The sequence below is a fragment of the Chanodichthys erythropterus genome, chromosome 15 (genome assembly GCF_024489055.1).
Source record: "Chanodichthys erythropterus isolate Z2021 chromosome 15, ASM2448905v1, whole genome shotgun sequence".
Lineage (NCBI taxonomy): Eukaryota > Metazoa > Chordata > Actinopteri > Cypriniformes > Xenocyprididae > Chanodichthys > Chanodichthys erythropterus.
This window is the reverse complement of record NC_090235.1, coordinates 4,619,195-4,640,657: the sequence shown is the minus strand read 5'-3', so window position 1 is coordinate 4,640,657 and position 21,463 is coordinate 4,619,195. Positions and strand designations below refer to the sequence as shown.

General features: G+C 36.8%; 1 protein-coding gene across 1 annotated transcript; it reads right to left on the bottom strand.

Moving 5' to 3' along the window:
* Positions 1–623: 623 nt before the first annotated feature.
* slc2a3a (solute carrier family 2 member 3a) lies at positions 624–19,590 on the bottom strand. Its single transcript, XM_067410933.1, has 11 exons — positions 19,535–19,590; positions 18,490–18,610; positions 16,747–16,845; positions 15,892–16,052; positions 9,148–9,388; positions 8,729–8,891; positions 4,459–4,646; positions 3,099–3,203; positions 2,913–3,011; positions 2,609–2,815; positions 624–2,398 (listed from the first exon to the last, which is right to left on the bottom strand). The coding sequence occupies exons 2-11, from the start codon at positions 18,502–18,504 to the stop codon at positions 2,054–2,056; spliced, it is 1,623 nt and encodes a 540-aa protein (XP_067267034.1). The 5' UTR covers positions 18,505–18,610; positions 19,535–19,590; the 3' UTR covers positions 624–2,053.
* Between the last annotated feature and the right edge of the window lie 1,873 nt (positions 19,591–21,463).

Below are 21,463 nucleotides of genomic sequence, written 5' to 3'. Positions count from 1 at the left end.
ACAGAAACATTAAATTAGGTATTTTACAGTGTGATGCTCTTCTAACTCTGTACAGTAAGCAAGAACTATGTGTTGTGTACATTATGCACAGTTAAGTTACAGTATGTGAAAGGCATTAGCAGTTAATAAGATGGTTGTATTAGTTAGTGTTAGAAGAGGGCAAGCTCAATGTAAAGCTGCTCTGGACCGCTGGAATACAACCACAGTGCACTACTGCCAGAGGAATGTTGTTTCTCTCAGTGCAACACATACATGATCACAAGACACGGAAATGGGAAAAAGCAGTTCATATTACCCTGGCCAATAAAGGTGCTTATTAATAAACACTTTCACATTGAATATCTAGACAAAAATAGCAACACCTAAGCGATGGCAGCATAAAGCGTCTATCAATTTGAGTTACATGATAGAAATTATTGATAAAGATTCTCTAATATAAGTAAAAAATAAAAGTATAAATAAATAAATACTGTATGCGTTCTCTTTGAAAGCGACTCAAACGAGTGTTGGAAAGTGCAGAACTACAGTCATTATAAACACATTTATTTAAATGAAGTGAGACTACTCTCACTACTCTGTCAAACCTCAAAGTGAGTCAGTGCAGCACATATGTAACGCTGGTACACTAAAACACGGGAAATTCAATAGCATGATTAACGGTCATGATCTAGCAAAATTTCCTCCCTGATCACATCATTTGCTAAAAATCTTTATCATGGATATCTGAAATGTGGACATGTCTGGTTATTCAGTATATACAGTACAATTCATTGAACACTGGTCAGTGCATTTGCTTAATCTATAATGCAGCCTTTATTGTACTTTTAGATGAATGAGTGACATTTATCTGAAGAGTTGGTTTCTTTAAATGTATTATTTTTGGCAGTAAACTAGCGATTCTATTCTTGGCATAAGCTTTATTAGCTACGCACTTCCTATAAATATATATATATATTTTTAATGAATCTTCTAATTAAATAGATGTTTTAAAGGTGCTAAAGAGGATGTTTTGTTTTATACATTTTTGCAATATTACTTGAAACGGTCTTTACTAACTGATAAAAGACTATTTATTAGGTGCACTGAAAGTAATAATTTTAATATACATCATCTGTGTACAAGGTAGGGCCTTAAAAACATCAGCCAATCGCGTAAACGATTGGCCCTCTGGCTTGTCAATCACTGCCGTGACGTTCCTTGTGAGAGACGTGCGCGGCTGCGCGCTCTAGTAACTTTCCACACTCCACAGGCGCCGCATGCAATGTTTTTGTCAGGAGACAGGAGTAACAACTGCAGATTATGAGTTACCTGCGGTGAGTCCGACATAATGAATCCAAAAAACACGACAGCGAATGCCGGTAAACTGTAACTGTAAACGGTGGTAAAAGCTGTGAAGGAGGGGGGCTGTTCTTACCCATGCACTCATTTCAAAAACTCAGTAACAGTCTTTGGATTCTCAGTCGATGAAAAAATCCTCTCTATCACCTTTAGGTGTTTTGGATAAATGGTAGTAGTGATCTGAAGTAATGAAAACGTATATATCTGTATATACATTAAATATGTTACAAAATGAACATCGTCAGTGCAAAAACCTTGAGATTATGATGATCGCTGACTATCATTCCATGGGAAAAACAAAAACTGAGGTTTGACAGTTAGAAATGGTGAGTGAATTATGTAAAAATTCCCTTTTTCTGTTTGATTTGATATAGGAAACTGTGCCCTATTTGATCATTCATATTAAAACTGCACTAAAAAAAAACCTCACAAACAGAAGTGAATGAGCAATAAAAGGATAAAACCATTAAAACCAATCAATATTGCACCAAACCATCAAATGTCAAAATTACACAATAAAATAAAGCTCATGTACGATGAGCTCTCATATCCTTCCAAATATAGCTTGGTGATCTGTGACTTTCCATTGTGGTTCCCTTCTTTATCTGTTTACCCTAAATCTCTTTTCAATAAATAATCTCTAGTATTATTTTTCTATCTTTAGTGATATATGTCATGGCTTTAATCATGTAAAGCTATATAGTTACACGTTTTTTTAGATGGTGGAATTAGATTTCTCCTCTTTACTAGAATCTACCAGTGGTTTCTCTTCCACCTTTGCGGATTTCACCGCAGTTTTCTCAGATGAGCTGGGCCCCTGTTCGGAGGAAGATCTGGAAGCTTCCACCAACGGGACTTTTTCTTTGACTGGAGAGGCGGGAATTGCGACTCTGCCTGCCTCCTCCAAAGAGGTGGCAGACGGAGGTGGAGACCCACCAAAACCACGGGCGATCTCATCGAAAGTTCGCCCTTTGGTCTCTGGAACTTTGAAGTATGTAAAGATGAAGAAGAAGATGAGCAAGATCATGAATATAATGAAGACATATGGCCCGCACAGCTCCTGCAATACACAAGCAATAAGAAAAAAGTTAATTCTGATATTGCGCACACATTTAATAACCCAGTAGCCATGAGATAAAAATGTATTATGCTAGGAAAATTATTTCAAAACTTGATTTTAATAGGTTGGATTAAGGTTATTTCAAATTTAAGTTCATAGATTAGGGATTTAAAAAGGAACGGCAACTGAGTCAATCTAAATTAAACTTGCCTCCAATTTAGGGAAGCTGACTCCCACAAGGAAGTTGGCTGTCCAGTTAGAGCATCCTGCAACGGCCATGGCAGCAGGACGTGGCCCCTGGGAGAACAGTTCAGCTACTATGAACCACGGAATGGGTCCAGGGCCCATCTCAAACATGGCCACAAAGCCAAAGACTGCAGCAATGCTGAGGTAGCTAAGAGACTCAATGTCCTTCTGCTCAGGGATAAAGGTAAGAAAACATAGGTATGACATTAACATTCCCATGATATTTTTTTGAATCTTTTGCAAAATAAAAACAGACAGAAGGACCCACCAATAAGAGAGCGATGGTCATGGCCAAGGCGCTGATGGCCATCCCACCCAAACCAATAAGGTGCAAAGTTCTCCGTCCTGCTCGCTCCACCAAGAAGAGCTTGTAGAAAAGGATAAAATGGAAGTATTCTCTCAAACACATCACAGTTACAGTACACATAGATTTCTCCTATGATTAAATACTTACAGACACTACAGTAAAGACAGTGTTAACCACTCCAGCTCCGATGGTGGCGTAAATGGGCTGAGTCACTCCGGCTGACTCAAAAATACCAGTTGAGTAATAAAATACCTTGGAGAAACATGAAGAAAAGGTGAAATGGTTAACTAAAGAGCGAAAAGTGACAGGAAAACACATGTGCATATTAAACACAATTGGCAGCCCAGTCAAATAACGAGGTATTAAAAGGTACAATATGTAATATTTTGTCCGCTAGAGGTCTATTCAAAACAAAGGCGTAGCTTGATGACGGCAAGTTTTAGAGCGGAATCTTGGAACATGTGGTCTCCATCCCAATAGACAGTGCAAAAGAATAGGGATTGGAGTCGGGAAGAAATCATGTTCATGGATGAGATTATTAACGTTATTGTAGTATGAAGCAGAGTAGGACCGAGTGTTGCAGGAGCTGAATGAGGCCGCTGGAGCGATTGCGCAACACACGCCTCACGAGCAGTGGAACTTTTATTATGACACAGTCGTCGGTGCCGCTTCCGCTTTTCCGGTCATGAGTATGAGGTAATGCAGCTTTGTTTATTATATTAGATACATTTGAGTGTGTTGAAAAGTATGTTATAGCGTTACTCTGTGCGTTTTATTATGTATTACTGTTAATAAAAATAAAGCTGCATCTGATTATGCTATGTTAGCTATTTGACAAAATAGTGTTTTTCTCTGAGGCATGGTAAAGCATGGTACTCGCAAAAAAAATTAAAAGAAAATTGGATTTAAACAATAAGACTAAACGTGTTGAGCTACATAACAACAATTTGTTTTGTCTATAAATAAATCAAAACAGTTGTTCCCTTGTCTATTAAAACGTGTAATATTTTAAAGCATCTTTGGTGTTTCCATGGTTTCTACAAAATAAAACCGGAAACCGAGGCAGACCGAGGGTGACGTGGGTATGGCGCAATTGACAGGCGACTCCTCACACGTCCCGGAGCCTTGATTAAAATGGCAATTTTCTCATGATTTACAAATATTTGGAAACATTTGGGATATTGTAAGTACTCAAGTAAACAAAATATATAACACTGGCCTAGTGGTTTTTGGATATTTTACTGCAAAAATATTACATATTGCACCTTTAAGTGGATGTTAAAAATCATGGTGGATGTTAAAAATCATGGTTGATGTTAGAGATCACTTGTCACACTCAAAATATGTCAGTTCCAGCACATTCCATTTTGGGATACTGGAGAGTGTTTTGTTTGCAAGTGTAGTAGAACATTCAAATATTTACTCAAATATTTATGAAAAATATATAAATACTGTACACGGTTTTACATTCAGAATCGTAGGTAGTATGCAAATGCATATAACTCACAGCATTGATGCCAGAGAGCTGCTGGGACAGCTGCAACATGACAGCGATGAGCAGAGGCTGACGGTAAGCGGCAATGCGGAAGAGTTCTGCGATGGTCACCTTCTTCTCCATGGCCATCTTCGCACTCTCCTCCTTCATCTCCTGCATGTCCTTCCCAACATCTTCATAACCACGGAGACGCACCAGTGCTGGGGACAAAATAATGGAGATTTGGTGACTTACGATAGAAATCTAATCTTTTTATTTAATTTATTTTAAATATATGTAATTTATTTCTGTGAAGGTAAAGCTGAATTTTCAGCAGCCATTACTCTAGTTTTCAGTGTCACATGATCCTTTATAAAACATTATAATTTTATGATTTGATGCTCAAGAAACATTTCTTATTATCAGTTTTAATACAATAGGAACTATACATAAAACTTATGATACATAATATGGTCTAAGAATGTGAAAAAATATTAAAAAACAACAAGGGGGAAAAAAAAACATATTAATTCTAACTTATTTACTTTTTAAAGTTAATTGTATATTTTTTGTGTATTATATGAGAAAAAGGCAACCATTACATCATCAGTGTCAAAGAAGATGCCAAAACCTGCTGTTGGTCTCTTGTCAAGATCAGGAACTAAAGGCCCAAGCTTTTGATTCCTCTAAGAGGAACAGTAAACCACAATACCAAAGTAGGAATTGTTTCTCAATCTTAATTTTTTACTGTCATAACACTTGTTAACAGGCTAGTATAGTGAGTCTGTTAGGATATGAGTTGAGAACATTAGATTCACAACAAATAATATTAAAAGGATTAGTCCACTTTCAAATAAGAAAATTCCTGATAATTTACTCACCCCCCTGTCATCCAAGATGTCCATGTCCTTCTTTCTTCAGTCGCAAAGAAATTAAGGTTTTTGATGAGAACATTCCAGGATTATTCTCTTTATAGTGGACTTCAAATGGTTGAAGGTCAAAATTACAGTTTCAGTGCAGCTTCAAAGGGCTTTAAATGATACCAGACGAGGAATAAGGGTCTTATCTAGAGAAACCATCGCTAATTTTCACAAATGATCACCTCGCAAGGGTTTCTCCTGTATTCTTCAAAAAGTTTACGCTGTATGTCCTACACCTTCTCTATTCAACTAACCGAACGAACGTGGCGCCAGTTCCGTTTTTTCCGTAAGTTGAATAGGGAAGGCGTAGGACATTCAGTGTAAGCTTTTTGAAGAATATGGAAGGCGGTCTGGCGTAAACACTTGTGAGGTGATCATTTGTGTATAAAAAGCATATACATTTTTATTTTTTTTTTAGAAATTGACCGATCGTTTCGCTAGATAAGACCCTTATTCCTCGTCTGGTATTGTTTAAAGCCCTTTGAAGCTGCACTGAAACTGTCATTTTGACCTTCAACAGTGGAGTCCATTGAAGTCCACTATGAAGAGAATAATCCTGGAATGTTTTCGTCAAAAACCTGTTTCTTTTCGACTGAAAAAAGGACATGGACATCATGGATGACATGGGGGTGAGTAAATAATCAGGAATTTTTTATTTGAAAGTGCACTAATCCTTCAATAACTTTTAAAAGTTTATGAAAAATACAGTACAAGTAATGTCAGTATCTACTGCCACCGCCCCCCAAAACAAAAAAACATGGTAATGCCAGTTCTTTTGATTTAAATTAATTTTGTAATAGTCTGTTTCTTAAATGTTAAACACATTTGTGCAACATTAGTGTGTTATTTCTATGTCACATGCATAGCCAAATTTTACTATAGCTATGCTACAGTAGCTGGCATCTATGAGTCATTTATGTGCACAATCATCTGGTGTAAAATGAATCATGTAGAAAATGTGACTGTAACTGAGTTTCCTTTTTCATCCATTTTCCAGTCAGCGATAAACTGTATATGTTATTTAATAAAGGGCTTCTGTTTTTAACAGATGTTTTAGCTCATTTTGTCATCAGCAAAGGCATAATTAGAGTTAAGTGGAAACATAAGGTTAAGTGCATTTGGCACAATATTACTGCCACAGAAATGAACATCGTTTGCCAAATAAAAAATTAGTTTAGGCTCCATCAGTCACTTCCACCCAGAAATAACTTTTTTGCTGAGAGATTCACAATGTTTATTGACAGCATAGTACAGGACTCCATTTGACAGCAGTAGTACCAGTGCCACTACATTCTACAGATGGTGGCACCGGCACCTGATTTGGTAGCGCTTCTAAATATAAATTCAAAAGCAAATGTATGAAAAAAAGCTAATAAGCCAATAAGCGGTTGTAGTAGCCATATTTAGATTCTTGTGCACTAGCAGAAATATGAACCTGAAGAGATTAGGTTTGGTGTATTTATTCTGTATTTCAAAACATTATGATTTAAAGGGTTAGTTCACCCAAAAATGAAAATTCTGTCATTTATCTATTTATTTACCCTCATGCCGTTCCACACCCGTAAGACCTTTGTTAATCTTCAGAACACAAATTAAGATATTTTAGTTGAAATCCGAGGCTCCGTGAGGCCTCCATAGGTAGCAATGACATTTCCTCTCAAGATCCATTAATGTACTAAAAACATATTTAAATCGGTTGATGTGAGTACAGTGGTTCAATATTAATATTATAAAGCAACGAGAATATTTTTGGAGCGCCAAAAAAAAAAAACAAAAAAAAAAACTAAACAACGACTTATTTAGTGATGGCCGATTTCAAAACAATGCTTCTGGAAGCATCGGAGCACAAATGAATCAGTGTATCAAATCTGCTGTTCGGAACGCCAAAGTCACGTGATTTCAGCTGTTGGCAGTTTGACACGCGATCTGAATCATGTGCTCCGATCCTTCATGAAGCAGTGTTTTGAAATTGGCCATCACTAAATAAGTCGTTATTTTGTTTTTTTGGCACTCCAAAAAAATTCTCGTTGCTTTATAATATTAATATTGAACCACTGTACTCACATGAACTGATTTAAATCTTGAGATCTTGAGAGAGGAAATGTCATTGCTCCCTATGAAGACCTCACAGAGCCATTGGATTTCAACTAAAATATCTTAATTTGTGTTCTGAAGATTAACGAAAGTCTTACGGGTGTGGAACGGCATGAGGGTGAGCAATAAATTACAATTTTCATTTTTGGGTGAACTAACCCTTTAAATATATAAGGACATTTTATGTTTACTCCTTGACGCGTCACTATGGTGCAAAAGTGCAGGTCTTAATAGTCAATTAGAATTGTTTGGCAGAGACAGGTTAGAGGGTGGAGAGCAACAGTTTCTTCAATCGCATGCAATGGTATCGCTTTTTACACTGGAATTTCGCATTCTTAGAAGTTTAATTTTGTATTTTTGTTTGGAGAGTAAACCGGAGATTGTGATTAATAAACCACAGTTTTTTGTTGTTGTTACAACTGTATCTCTGTGCATGCTTTATGGAAATGTGTATCGGGAAAGACTCCTCCACTAACCTCAGGGGGCTAAAGAAAGTTGTTAAATAAGATTAGCCATCACAGTGATCCTCTGCAGCCATCGACTGGTTATAGTCTTTTTTATTTTTAAATAAAATTTAAAAATTAGTTTTCCTATATCTTGAAAATATAAGTCTTTGAAGGATGAACAAAAAATGATGTTGTTGGTCATGTTGGTCATCACATTAAATAATTAAATAACATAAATTGGATAATATTTGGAGCTTTGAAGTGCTGGAACAAGTTGTGTGAAGAATTTCTCGCTCAAAAGGTTGTACGAACCCTAAAATGAATAATGTAAAAACTATTTCTGGTTACAGTTAGCATTAATACATTAAATCCATGGTTAAGTTAGTGATTTTTGGACGGAAAATTCTTCTGTAACCATTCATGGTACAAAGTTTCTGTGCTGTTAGATCTGATATCTGTGGTTTCTAACAGAGAATTCTGTGCCAAATTTGAATGCTTCTCACTAGCTCTCGCCAAGATGTTATTAATAATACAGTGAATTCAAAAGCTTTCTGACTGAATCTTCCAGCGCTGTGTAGTAGTAACAGTGTTACATGATCAAGATTGGCCTGTTATGAGCTCACTATCTATTATTGGTACGAGCTGTCCTCAGTTCAAATGAGTAGTGAGTGATGAGGTTTTGTTCCACCTTAGCTTAATGTTTCTAATATGCAACAGAAATGGCAGCTTCTATGAGTTGGCCAACGTGGTGATGGCACCAGCGCAACCTCTAATAAAATCGTTTTCTATGAAGTATGGCTGTAGTTTAATGGAGATAAAGCTAATTTGTGATCTCTCTCATACCTTTGCGGGCCTTTTCTTCCTCATTGAGGTTAATGAGCAGGAAGCGAGGGCTCTCTGGACAGAACGGTAGCAGTATACACTGCAGGATGGCTGGTAGCACGGTTAGAGACAGAAGTAAAGGCCAAAGCTTCTGTGAACCCAGAAGACTCTCCAGACCAAAGATCTAGGTGAAAAGGACACAAATACAAGCTTAAAAAAAATGCAAGTGCATTACTAATTAGAGGGGATATTTCCCCAAGGCTTTGCTGTGGCACAAACATATAATGAGGCCACATTACTCTTGAAATGATTTACACTTTTTTATAAACTATCTAGTCAAGACTCACAAAATAAAAATATATAAATAAATAAAAATTCCAGTCTCTTACTTATATGTAATTTAGTAACAAATTAAATTGCTGTGACATAGAATGCTTTACCTGTGCGACTAAGATGCCCACCACAACACCAAGCTGGTGCAGGGTCCCAAAGGCTCCACGGAGGGGAGTGGGCGAAACTTCCCCAACATACATTGGAGTGAGACCAGTAAAGAGGCCACAGAACAGCCCAATAATCAGCCGCCCGGCAATGACCATCTCATAGGAGTAGCAGAGAGTACACAGTCCCATGAGACCCCCACCAATCAGAGCCAAGATATTCACGAGGAACATCGAATTACGTCTGTAGAAAGAAAAACAGGCAGACGGGGATAAGGTTCAATTGAATTAGAAACACTAATTCAGAAACAATCAGAGGAAATGAGAAAAATGACAGCAAGAAAGAGAGGAACACAGTGTTAAGAGTTGTACCCTTTTTGTTTTAGTCATAATTTTTGTCTTAGTTCAAAATGTGTCTTAAATCTCATATTCATGTATTATATTCCATTTTGCTCTGACTAAAATTAAATACAATAACGTGCAAAATAAAACAGACCAAACTCTAATGAAACATTCAAACATATATATTTCAGTCAGGACCACTCTGTTTGATTAACATTATTGTAGAGGCTCTGAACATTATTTGGTGACAAGCATTGCTCTGAAGGGTTCAGCTTCTGAGCTGTCCACATGCAAACCTAGGTTTGAACCCCCATCCCCTGAAGCCTAAAGCAATTAACCAGAACATTTATAAGCAACAGTTACATAATTACATGCAGAAGTAATACAAGTACTGTAATGAGATTAGACAAGATTGAGCAACAATGAGCTGGATCGATAGATATATGTCCTTGGGCAAGCAGCTAAGTGATTATGTACCTGGAGGAGTTGGGGATGGAGGATGGGTAAGCTGTCTAAGCATAGACTGAAAAAAAAAAAAAAAAAAAAAAAAAGGATGTAGTGTCTGTAACGTCAACCGTATTTTTCTGAAGAGCATTTCTGAAACCTAAAGCCGGCCGTTGCCATCTTGGCAGTACATCACTCCCAGATAACAAAAAAAGGGCAAAGAGTTGGGACGTGGGTGGAGCTGAGGTGACGTGACGGCAGCAAACAAACGGCTAGTGGTGACAGCAGCGGCAATCCACCTGTCACTCAAGTGGCCGCGCCTGTAATTATGCAGAACTTTAAGGGTTAATATAATTTAAACGGATGAGTTATAAAAAAATTCACCTCTATCACAATTTTATGAAGTGCAAAATTAGCTATAGACCAAAAACACAATTTGTACCAGCCTTGTAAACATGTTTCTTTCTTCTGTAAAGTTGGGCATTTTAACATGGGGCTCAATGAGTTTGTTCTCTTTTGGAGCCTGTCTCTAGCGGCCAGTCGATAAATTGCAGTTTAAATCACTTAGGTATTGGCTTTAAGAGAAACGGAGGGAGGTTGCCGCTTGGTAAGCACATGTCTGTGCGAACTGAAGCTGGCTTAACGCATGTCTGTGCGACAGAGTAAAGCAAGTGAGTGTACAGATAGGGCAAATTCCAAATGGAAGGGAGCATCCCAATCCCAGAGCCCTCCTTGGAGGGAGCAGGGCACTTGCGTGTCGTTAAGGGAGCAATGTAATTTTTTCATTATCTTCACCTGGGATGTTCCTATGACAACGCAGCATGGTTTCCATAACGCGCAAAACTCCCGTTTTATTAAATTGATCTCTTAGTTATATTGCGTCTGTACTGTTAGTGAAGATGAAAGCATTTGTTAGTGTACAGAAATTGAGTTGCAATGACGATTTCACTGCTTTCAACATGTCTGTGATCAGCTACAATGTTCATCTCTGCAACCTTTCATGCCACTATCTAAATGTAATGCAACACTTTTCACGATTAGTTAACCTCGAGAGCTGTAATAGTAAAAACGTGCTTAAAGAGCAGTGGTGTATAAAGTACTCGAAAACCATACTTAAGTAAAAGTATAGTTATCTTACCAGAAAATGACTTTGGTAGAAGTCAAAGTCACTGTTTAGAATGTTACTTGAGTAAAAGTTTTAAAGTATGTGATATTTTTTGTACTCAAGTACGAAAAGTATTTTTTTTTATATTAACGTACTTAAGTATTGAAAGTAAAAGTACAAGTAAATGTAAAATACAAAAGGAGCAACAAATATAATTAAAAATTATTCTATACACAGTTTGAGCAGCAAGATTGTGTTCAGTTTTAAATCTTTCTTACATTTTGTTTCTTTGAATTAAAAAAAATGGCAAAATGTTTATTGTAATATTTAAATATAAAAAATACTAATATATTAATTATACATTGATTGTTCATGTCAATTCATAGTGCATTATAACTAATGTAAGAGACAACTTTAAAATGTAAAAATGTAAATGTCGAAATTAACAATGAACAATACTTTTATAAACCTTTAATTTACAAATGGACTCTTATTGTAAAGTGTTACCATTTCATAACAGCCATGCTTAAAACTTACCATCTTTACACACAAAATATAGCATGGGTCTATTATATGTACACATTATTTGCTTCTATTTTAGAAAACTTGATGATGATCTAATCAATATGTGTTACAGTGCCAATAAAAAGAACAAATCGAATACATTTCTGATAAATGTTTCTGTCGCTGCATGATGATGATACAGTTTAAATATGCAACTTCGCTGGATAACGAATGCATACCAGCGAACAAATGGATATAAACTAATGCAAATGAATGGTAACAATCGTGACATTAAACAGTTGGTATTTTTGTCACATTAGTAGTACCCCAAGCGGTTAAAACAATGTTAGCCTCGACGGAGAACATACTACTGTTCTCCACTAATGCAGCATCTAACTGATTACTTTGTACACTACAGTACATGTTTTCATATCATTATACTGTATAACATACCGTTTTGTTGATCGTTTTAAATCCGTTTTTGAAGTGTCCCGCTCTGTGCAGCGCGCAGCCTCACGTCACGTGTCAAAATAAACTATACGAGGCATCAGTAATAGTTTTTATTTCGCCTCTAGAGGTCGCTCTCGTACTGTATAATGCATAGGTATAATGACAGCGCACTCTTCTCAGCCGCTCCAGCAACGGATGCAACCCGTATAATGAAATCAACCACGGTTGTGCGAGCACTTGCTTGCAGTTTGTGTTCTTCCGACTTTATTTTGTAGTAAGTAACGAAAATGCTTTGGGAAAATGTATCGGAGTAAAAGTATACATTTTATTTAGGAAATGTAGTGGAGTAAAAGTAAAAGTTGACAGAAATATAAAGACTCAAGTAAAGTACAGATTCTCTCAAAAAATACTTAAGTACTGTAACGAAGTATTACTTCGTTACATTACACCACTGTTAAAGAGAGATATTCAAATGGAAATATGTTAGCCAATCAAAGCAGTGGCCGTTTACACTGAAGTCTCACAGCAGACACGCCCCTTAAAACAGAGCGTTCAAACAGGAGGGCTAAAATCACGGTAGGAAAAAAGTCTTTTATTAATAAATTATGACAATTCTGGATGTAAAAAGCATACTAACATTATAAGTGCACCCCAGGAAACATTATAAAACAATAAACCAAAGCAGTTCATGACCCCTTTAATGAATCACTAATATTCGCTGGGTCACATGACCATAAATAATAAAATTACTTCCTCGAAGTGACCGACACATGTACCTAACAGCCTTGTTAAAGGGCCCTCCGTGAAGGGATTCAGTTGTTCACTTTCGTTTGGAACGCCACTACAAATGGCGTCCCCTTCTTGAAGTGCCCTTCGAGGGTGCAAAAATGCCGTTTGAAATTTACCCATGAACTTCGTTTAATTGGTAGTGGGAGGAGTTACGGATCAGCTGAGCGTCAGCTAATAGCTGGCTGTCACGACATGGTCTACTTGAACTTTTTATTAAATATTTCATATGCATGTTGTGAAGTTGCGCCTGAAGTTTAAAACACAATGAAACATACCAAATTGTGTGAACGTCATTTTTGGCTAAGTGGTCATACCAATCTTGCACTCATTATTCCCAGCCTAGAATTCAATAAATCACAATGTGGCAGGTATTAGCTATATTATATGATGTTATTTTGTGGGTTTTAGGAAAAATGGCCAGATGGAAGGAGCTGTCCTCTGCAACCAAGGAGGATATTGTTGAAATGGCTAAATCAGGTCAGATGGTTTTAGATATTGCTGATATGCAGAATGTGAATGGTCACAATGCCCACAGAATTCTTTCAAAGCAAAATGATACCATTACTATGCAGAATATAAAGTGCTCTGGCTGGTCAAGCAAGTCTAGTCAGAGAACTTTGATAGGAGGAATAAAATCACTTGAATGTGAGACCAATTAAAAACAGCTTCTAAAGACCTTTATGACACCTCATCTTGGTCTTATGGGTGTGGAATGTCAGCAATTTCATGTTTTCATTTCAGTAAAAGCTTCATACTACAAAGTGACCAGTGGCTGCCCTAAGCAATTCTGTTACTTTCTTCTTTTTTTCTCTTCTTCTTTTTTTCTACTGTACATTCTATAAAGTAATAACTCATTCAATTTTAGATAGTATGTTGCCAAGAATGCACGCATTCAACACTCAACCAAAAATGTAGAATGGCTTACATGTAAGGAAACTGATTTTTAAAAACTATTGATTTTCTATTTTCTGCAGGTAGAACCTAAACATGACAAGTAATGCAGTTTTTGTAATGCCATGAACTGTTAGTATTTTAACTGTCATTGACTAGTGCTAGTGTTTTGACAAAACAACTCGATTTTGAATCAGGTTTTCTGTGTTTTGATAGAGTTAGTATATGTTGAAAAAGGTTTTTAGCATTTTGAAATGTAGAGTTTGTGTTTATTTAACAAAATATGGTTTGGGGCAGAAAATTAACTATTTGGCCACTTGTGTGATGTATCTGTGTTGCTGTGTTAAGAGTTTAGAAAAAGTATTTGAAAGTATTCGTAAATGCCTGTTAGCAATTGTAAAAAACTTTAACACAATGCATATTTTTCATCCCAGTTATGACAAAACCAAACAAGAGGAAAAACAAGGGAGGTTGACAGAGGAGGCCACAGAAAGAAGGCAGAAAAGAACAATAGCCACTGAGCACACATGAATGATTGCTTTGAATGTGGTTGTTCTGACAACGTGGACAGCGTATAAGCAGATAGGAAGACAGAGGTCAATTCTTCTACTCTGAGTGCCCTCATTACTTTGAACTGCTTTTATTATTTATAAAGCATTTACCGTCTTGTTAAAAGACTATTCTGCATAACTCTGACATACTCTTATGTATTTATCTGGCTCAGGTTTCCCAGCATAACAACACAACTGAAGAATGGCTATGCTAAACTTCGCTGTACATCTTTGGAACATTTTGCTACATTAATTAATACATAAATTAAACAGAACAGAAATGATGGAGATAATGTTGACTGGGAAATATCACAAGCCAAGATGCTAGCATTAGCATCATGGTGTAGTGTACTAGAAAAAATGCATTAAGCACTAAGCCATGAGTCTGACCTCAATGTGTCTTTACTGATGACTGTAAACCTTTATGTGTAATGACACGGAAGAATTCACAAGGTTTAGATTTCTTTCTTTAGATTTAAGGGGGGGGGGGGTATAATGGCATTTCATGTATTCTGACTTATTTACACTATTAAAGAGTTGGATTCTCATGCTAAACATGGCCAAAGTTTCAAAACACGAGTTGGACGTATGACGGACTATTTCTGTGCTAAAATACTCTTCCAAATCCTCATAAACTTTGCGGTCTTTTTTCGAGTATGGGGCTGTGTGATGTCATAAAGATTAGAATTCCTTGTACGGTCACTTCTCCCGGAAGAGCGCGCGCGCACACATCGACCAGAGCGAGAGAGCAAGAGCACACAGGACCTACACAGGTCACAGGACTTCACGAAATCAACAATGTCGCCAAAGAAGTGTGTTTTTGGTTGTGAGGGAAAGATAACCTTGCTTCCCAAAGAACCCAGCGTTAAGAGGAGCTGAGAGTTTTGTTCTCATGCAATACATTGATGCGCTCTCTGCATTTGTTATTTAAATAACCATAGAAACTTATAGTTGCAATCACTTTTTTACTGGTTAAAATGAATGGAGAATATCTCGTGTTTTTCTGGGGCTGCTCGATCCCTCAGGATCAGTGCTTATGGTTTCATAAACAAGCACCGGTTCTACGCTGGATTTACAGATCGTTTGAAACTGAAAGATTGAGCAGTCACAAGGGTAATGATCCCGGTCATGAGTCACCGCAGGTGGTGAGTAAAACTGCATCAAATGTCTGTTTTGTTGGCAATAGGTGCCTAAGTGCATATAATGTAAACAACACGAATGTAGTGAATTCATAAATTCATTACTCATCATTCACTGTATGTTATATTCATTATAGTGATTCAAAAGTTATCCAGGGATAATGCGATGGTTTATTGTGTGGGTTTCAATACATTTGTTTAGCCATTGATAGCTTGCAGATGATCGCTTGTGATAACTCGTCACTCTTTAGCTCCATTCACACGGCATGCCTCCAGGCGCTCGGCTGTTTTCGGAAAGACTCGGTACAGCATATGTATCTTTTATACATATGATAACTAAAGACTTTTTGGAGATATGAAGGATGCACTACTACTCTATAGGTACTCAAGATTAACATGAGATTGGCAGAAAGTGTGTGTGATAACCCCCCCCTTTAAAACCGAGCACAGGACTTCCACAAAAGATATATCAGGTTCTCCCCAAATTAAAAATATTTGACATATAAAACATTATAGATGAATTTCCACTCACCTTCCAAATTTGTTGGCTATGACACCAACACTAAACGATCCCACCATTCCACCCACGCTAAAGATGGCCACAGCAAAACTCCACACAATGGTGCACATACCCGGTGTGATGGGCTCCCCATAACGCTCCATCCATGTAGCGTTGAAGAACGCCCGCAATTTCTAGGAGGTTAAAGGGTTCTGATTTAAGATGATCACTGCATAATTCTCATTGTATACATTTCAAAATATATTACTCCAAAGAAAATAACATGAATAAAGAATACGTATAATACGTACAATACTGTTCAAAATTTAGGTGTCAGGAAGATTTATGTATTTGAAAGGAGTCTCTCTTGATCAAATAAATGAAGCCTGGGTGAGCAAATGTATAGTAAAAAAAAAAAATGGCAATAATGTGAAATATTATTACAATTTAAAAACTATATCTACTATATTTTCGATTTGAAGATACTTAAAATGTAATTTATTCCTGTGATGGTAAAGCAGCACTCTAGTCTTCGGTGTCACATGATCCTTCAGAAATCATAATACTGTATGCTAATTTGGTGCTCAAGAAACATTTATCGTTATTATCAATGTTAAAAATAGTTGTGCTGCTTAATATTTTTTTGAAAACCATGATACATCTTTCTAGGATTCTTTGATGAATAAAAACAGCATATATTTAAGCTCTTTTGTAACATTATAAATGTATTTACTGTCACTTTTGATCAATTTAAAGCATCCTTGCTGAATATTAGTATTAATTTCTTTAAAAAATAAAAAATCTTACTGACCCCAAACATCTGAACCATTGTATAGGAGAGTTTGGACATTTGATAGGTAGTATACACACACCCCCACACACACTAACCTGTTCTGGTGCATTGATGACTCCTGTGTTGTAGCCAAACTGCAGGGAGCCAATTACAGCCGTTGACAAAGAAAACATGAGATAGCATGTTATCTGCTTCTGTAAAGCAGGAGAGAAAGGGTTTCAAGGTCAGTTAGATGTTCATTATTGTAGTTTGATAAATTTTTTATAGTCTTCCTATTCAATTTTGATTACAAAAATTTAACACAAAACACTAAATTTTGTCTATATTTATAAAACATTTTAACAACATTTAAAAGGCATAATTTTAATCTTTTCTTGGGTTGTGTGTTTCTTTAAAGTCCTAGTTTGCTGGCTACTCCCCCAGATCCTTTCATTAACATCTGCTTGACTGATTTCTCTAAAGAGAAAAGAGACACTGCACTCAGCATCGGTTGATGTTGTAAATAATGGGACATAAACAAGTCAGCAGCCAACAACACTATTAAAGAGCTCATCTTAATCACCACAAATCAGCCATGTCCTAAAACAACCCCTGCCTTCAGCTGTAAGACAACACTGCGAATACAGATCCCAGGTTTCTAGGGCAATAGGACACAGCAGTGCTGACACTGTGTATTGTGAAGGGCTGTGTGATGCTGAGATGGTCAGACATTCGACACAGGTGACCTTAAACCTACAGATATTGGACTACATCAAAAGGAGTTTATTATGTTTACCAAACTGTATAAATACAATAGTGGTGCGAGGATAGTGCTGTATCTATAAGACTGCAGGTCGATGCTTTGTTGCAAGGCATTTCTTGCACAGCATTTGACATTATCTAAACAAAGCAGCTAGACGTAATTGTCTGAAAGAAATAATGATAGGAAATGTAGATCAATAATAGCATCATTTCCTTTTAATCTGATCCTATTACTCGCTCTCCCACGCCCGAAATACTCTCAAGTCACGATGACTCAGTGAAATAAGTTTCAAAACAAATGTCATGTGACAAATGCATTCTGAATCAAATTTGGAAATGTATTAAAGAGAGAAAAATTGAGTTACAACCTGGACTGAAATCAAGTAACATCTGTAGATAGCTATGAATAATAATAAAAAACATCTAATCTGCTCACAAACTCTTATTCTTATTATGATTTAATCTGCTTATGTTGTGAGCATTAAGAGGATCTAAATAAAAATCCAATATTAAACAAATTCATCACCCACTCTGCTTCTCTCTCTCTCTCTCTCTCTCTCCAACATTTCCATCCCAATAGGTCTTAATATCCTGTCCTCAGCATCTCTGCTCCTCCCTCATTGTCATAGCAACATCCTAAGAGTAACAGCTGCATTGACATTCCTTTCAATGAGACCACAGCAAACACTAGCACAACACTAGCAACATACAGGGCTTATGCATGGCACTGTTGATTGATCATATTGATTAACTTTTGACATACATGCAATGCTGAAACAAAGATTGCATGTGCATATGAGCTATTTGCATATAGATAAAATTGTTAATCAAAGCCATGCAAAGCATCTATGGTAGGCCTACATTCATTGTAAGTAGAAATCAAATCAAAAATTATTTATAAAGCACCTTAAAAGATCAGAGTGTACCAAAGTACTGTACAATTTCAAAGGTATATGAAATTATTCATCGGATGCTACAGTATATGGCTCACATTATGCTGTTCTTGTAACCCTTATATACAAGTAAAATGACTAAAGGTCATATGTGAATACACGTAGTCTTGTGGGAACAGATCATTTTCAAATCGCAGGACTAACCTTCTCCCCCTCCATCGTGCCAGAGTGGAAACGTCCAAGATTGATGGATTCCGAGTGAACGTGAGATTTGGCACACAACCTCCTTATACCCCAGATACTATGGTGTTCGTGACTGTTTTACCTTAAAAAAACGCCAAAATAGTAAAATAGTTGTAAATTAGCGCCCTTCAAGCAGTTTGAGAATTATACAACGACTTTTTGGACAATCTGTTGCGCATAATCGCGCGCAACATCTTTTAGCGCTGCTAGCATAGTTAGGTAAGTAACTGTTATCCTATATGATTTAAACAAAACACAAACGTTTTAGAGACATACAAGCCTGTGACACATTCAAATATATAATAACAGTTACGTTTTGCCAAAGTTATATCATGAATTGAACAACTACCATAGTTACATCTTTAAGCAAACTTGTAAACATTAGTGATAAAATTAATTCTTATGTAAAAAAAAAAATACGTAGCCTACTTAGGCTATATGATCCACCCCCCAACCCCCTTTTGTGATGATGACCCCCAAATTATGACTCCCCAAACCTTCATTTATCCTTGCAAAAACGAAAACACACACACACACACACACACACACAGTTGACAACAGGTGCTCCTGCATATTGCTGACTCCACTTTTAGATAAGTGGGATTGGTCATGTTTTTCACCTCAGCTATGTTTTTTTTTTTCTTTTTTTTTTGAATCATTATTATAAAATGTGTCATAACTATTTATGTAATTTCAACAAAACAAATCCATTTTGTTTGACAAAACAATAAATTTTTGGACAAAATCTATTTTATCAACACATTACATCCCCACAGGTCTCACAAATCTACTATAATATTGATCACGCTGTGCATTGTAATTTTTTAGCATTTACTACTAATGTTGTCTTTTTCTTTTAAGGAATAAGCTGTCAATTAATTTATATTTAACCAAATAAGACCATAGAAGACGTGGCTACAATAATCAGCATCATGCTACTATGGTAATTCACATGCTGTTTAAATAAACTAATAAAATGTATATCATCAATTGAGGATGCAGTTACCGTGTTTCTCGTGCGTCGTGGCCACCCGTTTGCGCGCAAGTATCGCGTTGCCCCACTGGCACTGAAGTCTAGTGAGATTCCGCACCGTCAATGATGTATTCTTTTATCCGTCACACGTAGCAAATACACGACCAACCGCACGTTCCTCTTTGACGAAATACCGCCGGTTGAGCACGTAAAACTTCGTGCACGCCCCTTTTTTATCCACGACGCATATTCCGCATCACGTCTTGTGACAGCTGTTCCGTCACAGCCTCGTGATGCAGGAATACCTTATTTGGCGAGGATGCGAATTGTGCTCGTGGGGTGTGACCAAACACATCCGATACCCACCGCCCATGATGCTCTGCGCGGGTGACCTTGATAGAGCATCAGCTGATGGGTGCTACCAAATGGATGCAGCGCCGGGTACCACAAACTCCAAAGGATACAGGCACGCGATGCCTGAAATTAATTTATATAAAGTAAAAAAAGTAGTAGCATATAATAATTAGGCATACCTTTTCTTCAGTGTTTTTCTTTTTTATCTATGAATATCCGAGAAAGCAGCAGTGGGCACATCCACTGCTTATTCAGGCTTCAAAAAGGCACGTGAGTCATGGCAGTATCAAATTCTGCAGTACTACATCCCAAATTCTACTGCAGGAGGAGTCACAAGACTTCTCTAGATGATTTTTAAAACTGAAAGGTTGCATCATTATAGAAATTTAATTTATGTAAACTGTCAAACATTTTAAAGACCTAAATCCATTTGACATAACTAAAAAAAAAAAAAAGCAATATACATAAAGGCTAGTTGGCATACTTCTTTTGAGGAGGATACATTTTCTTTTATAAGCCTACTATGTAGGCACATACTGTATGTTAAAGTATTGGTTATTTTTTTAACATTTCCACTGTTTACCCAGGAAAAAAAAAAAAAAAAAAACAGTTAACAGACCTGCTATTTAAAATAAATGTATTTCAAACATTTGGTTATATAATGTAATGGCTTTTAAGTGATGTGTGGCCTATGTTGAAAAAGGAACTAGCAAAAGTATTAAAGGTAAAGAAAAAAAATCAACGTAACTGTGTGACAACCAGCGCTGATAATATTTATAAAATATATCATTGTCCTACAAACTGTAACGTGTATGTTCTGCCTTTAGGGTACGTTTACACAACAACGATGTACTCAAAACGGAAATGTTTTTCTTTGTACAGGCGACAACGTTATTAAAACACGGTTCCGAGTGTACTGTGCATGCCAGTCAAGTAGTTGGCGATGTCACTTTGTAAACAAAGACTACGCGCCTGCGCACATACGCATCCTTTTACAGAGCGCTCCCCTCGCGCATTCCTATCCACCTTATTTTTACAGTCCACTGCACTTTAATATTCTTTTTGTTATTTCCCTATAGCGGCTAATAAATCGTGGGTCTGGCACATTCACTAAAACACCTTATTTCCGCCTTGAAAAAATAAGGTGGATAGACTAAACACGTAATACGCATGTGCATGCCGTCGCCGTTTTCACAGATTCGCGTTTACAGTTTACACGGATATGATAACGGTATAATTTTCAAAAACTTGCACTTTGAAACACAAGTTTGCATTTTCAGGCCACCTAAACGCAGTCGTCGTGTAAATGAACGGCCAAAATGCATAAAAAGCTTTCTTTTTTAGTTGAAAACGGTGTCGTGTAAACGACCTTTAGTTTCGTTTTCACTCTGTTCCCATTTACCTGAGCTTCTAATTGGTTTCCATAGTCCCTAATTCCACACACCTGTTCTGTTACACTTGATTATGTTCCTCTGGAATATAAACCCTGAGTTTTCTTTGTTCATTGTCCAGTATTGTTTAAGGTTATGTTGGTGTTAATACATGTTTTCTGTTCAGGTTTGTTGCCTTTAAGTGTTGGGGTAAGAAATATTATCCCATATTTTTAGA

What these genes read in the sequence shown, in the direction of transcription:
- slc2a3a (XM_067410933.1), bottom strand. An exon ending in TCATCAATGCACCAGAACAG is followed by an intron (nt 16,053 to 16,746) that starts GTTAGTGTGTGT and finishes TTAACCTCCTAG; the next exon opens with AAATTGCGGGCGTTCTTCAA. An exon ending in ATAGCCAACAAATTTGGAAG is followed by an intron (nt 9,389 to 15,891) that starts GTGAGTGGAAAT and finishes TTCTTTCTACAG; the next exon opens with ACGTAATTCGATGTTCCTCG.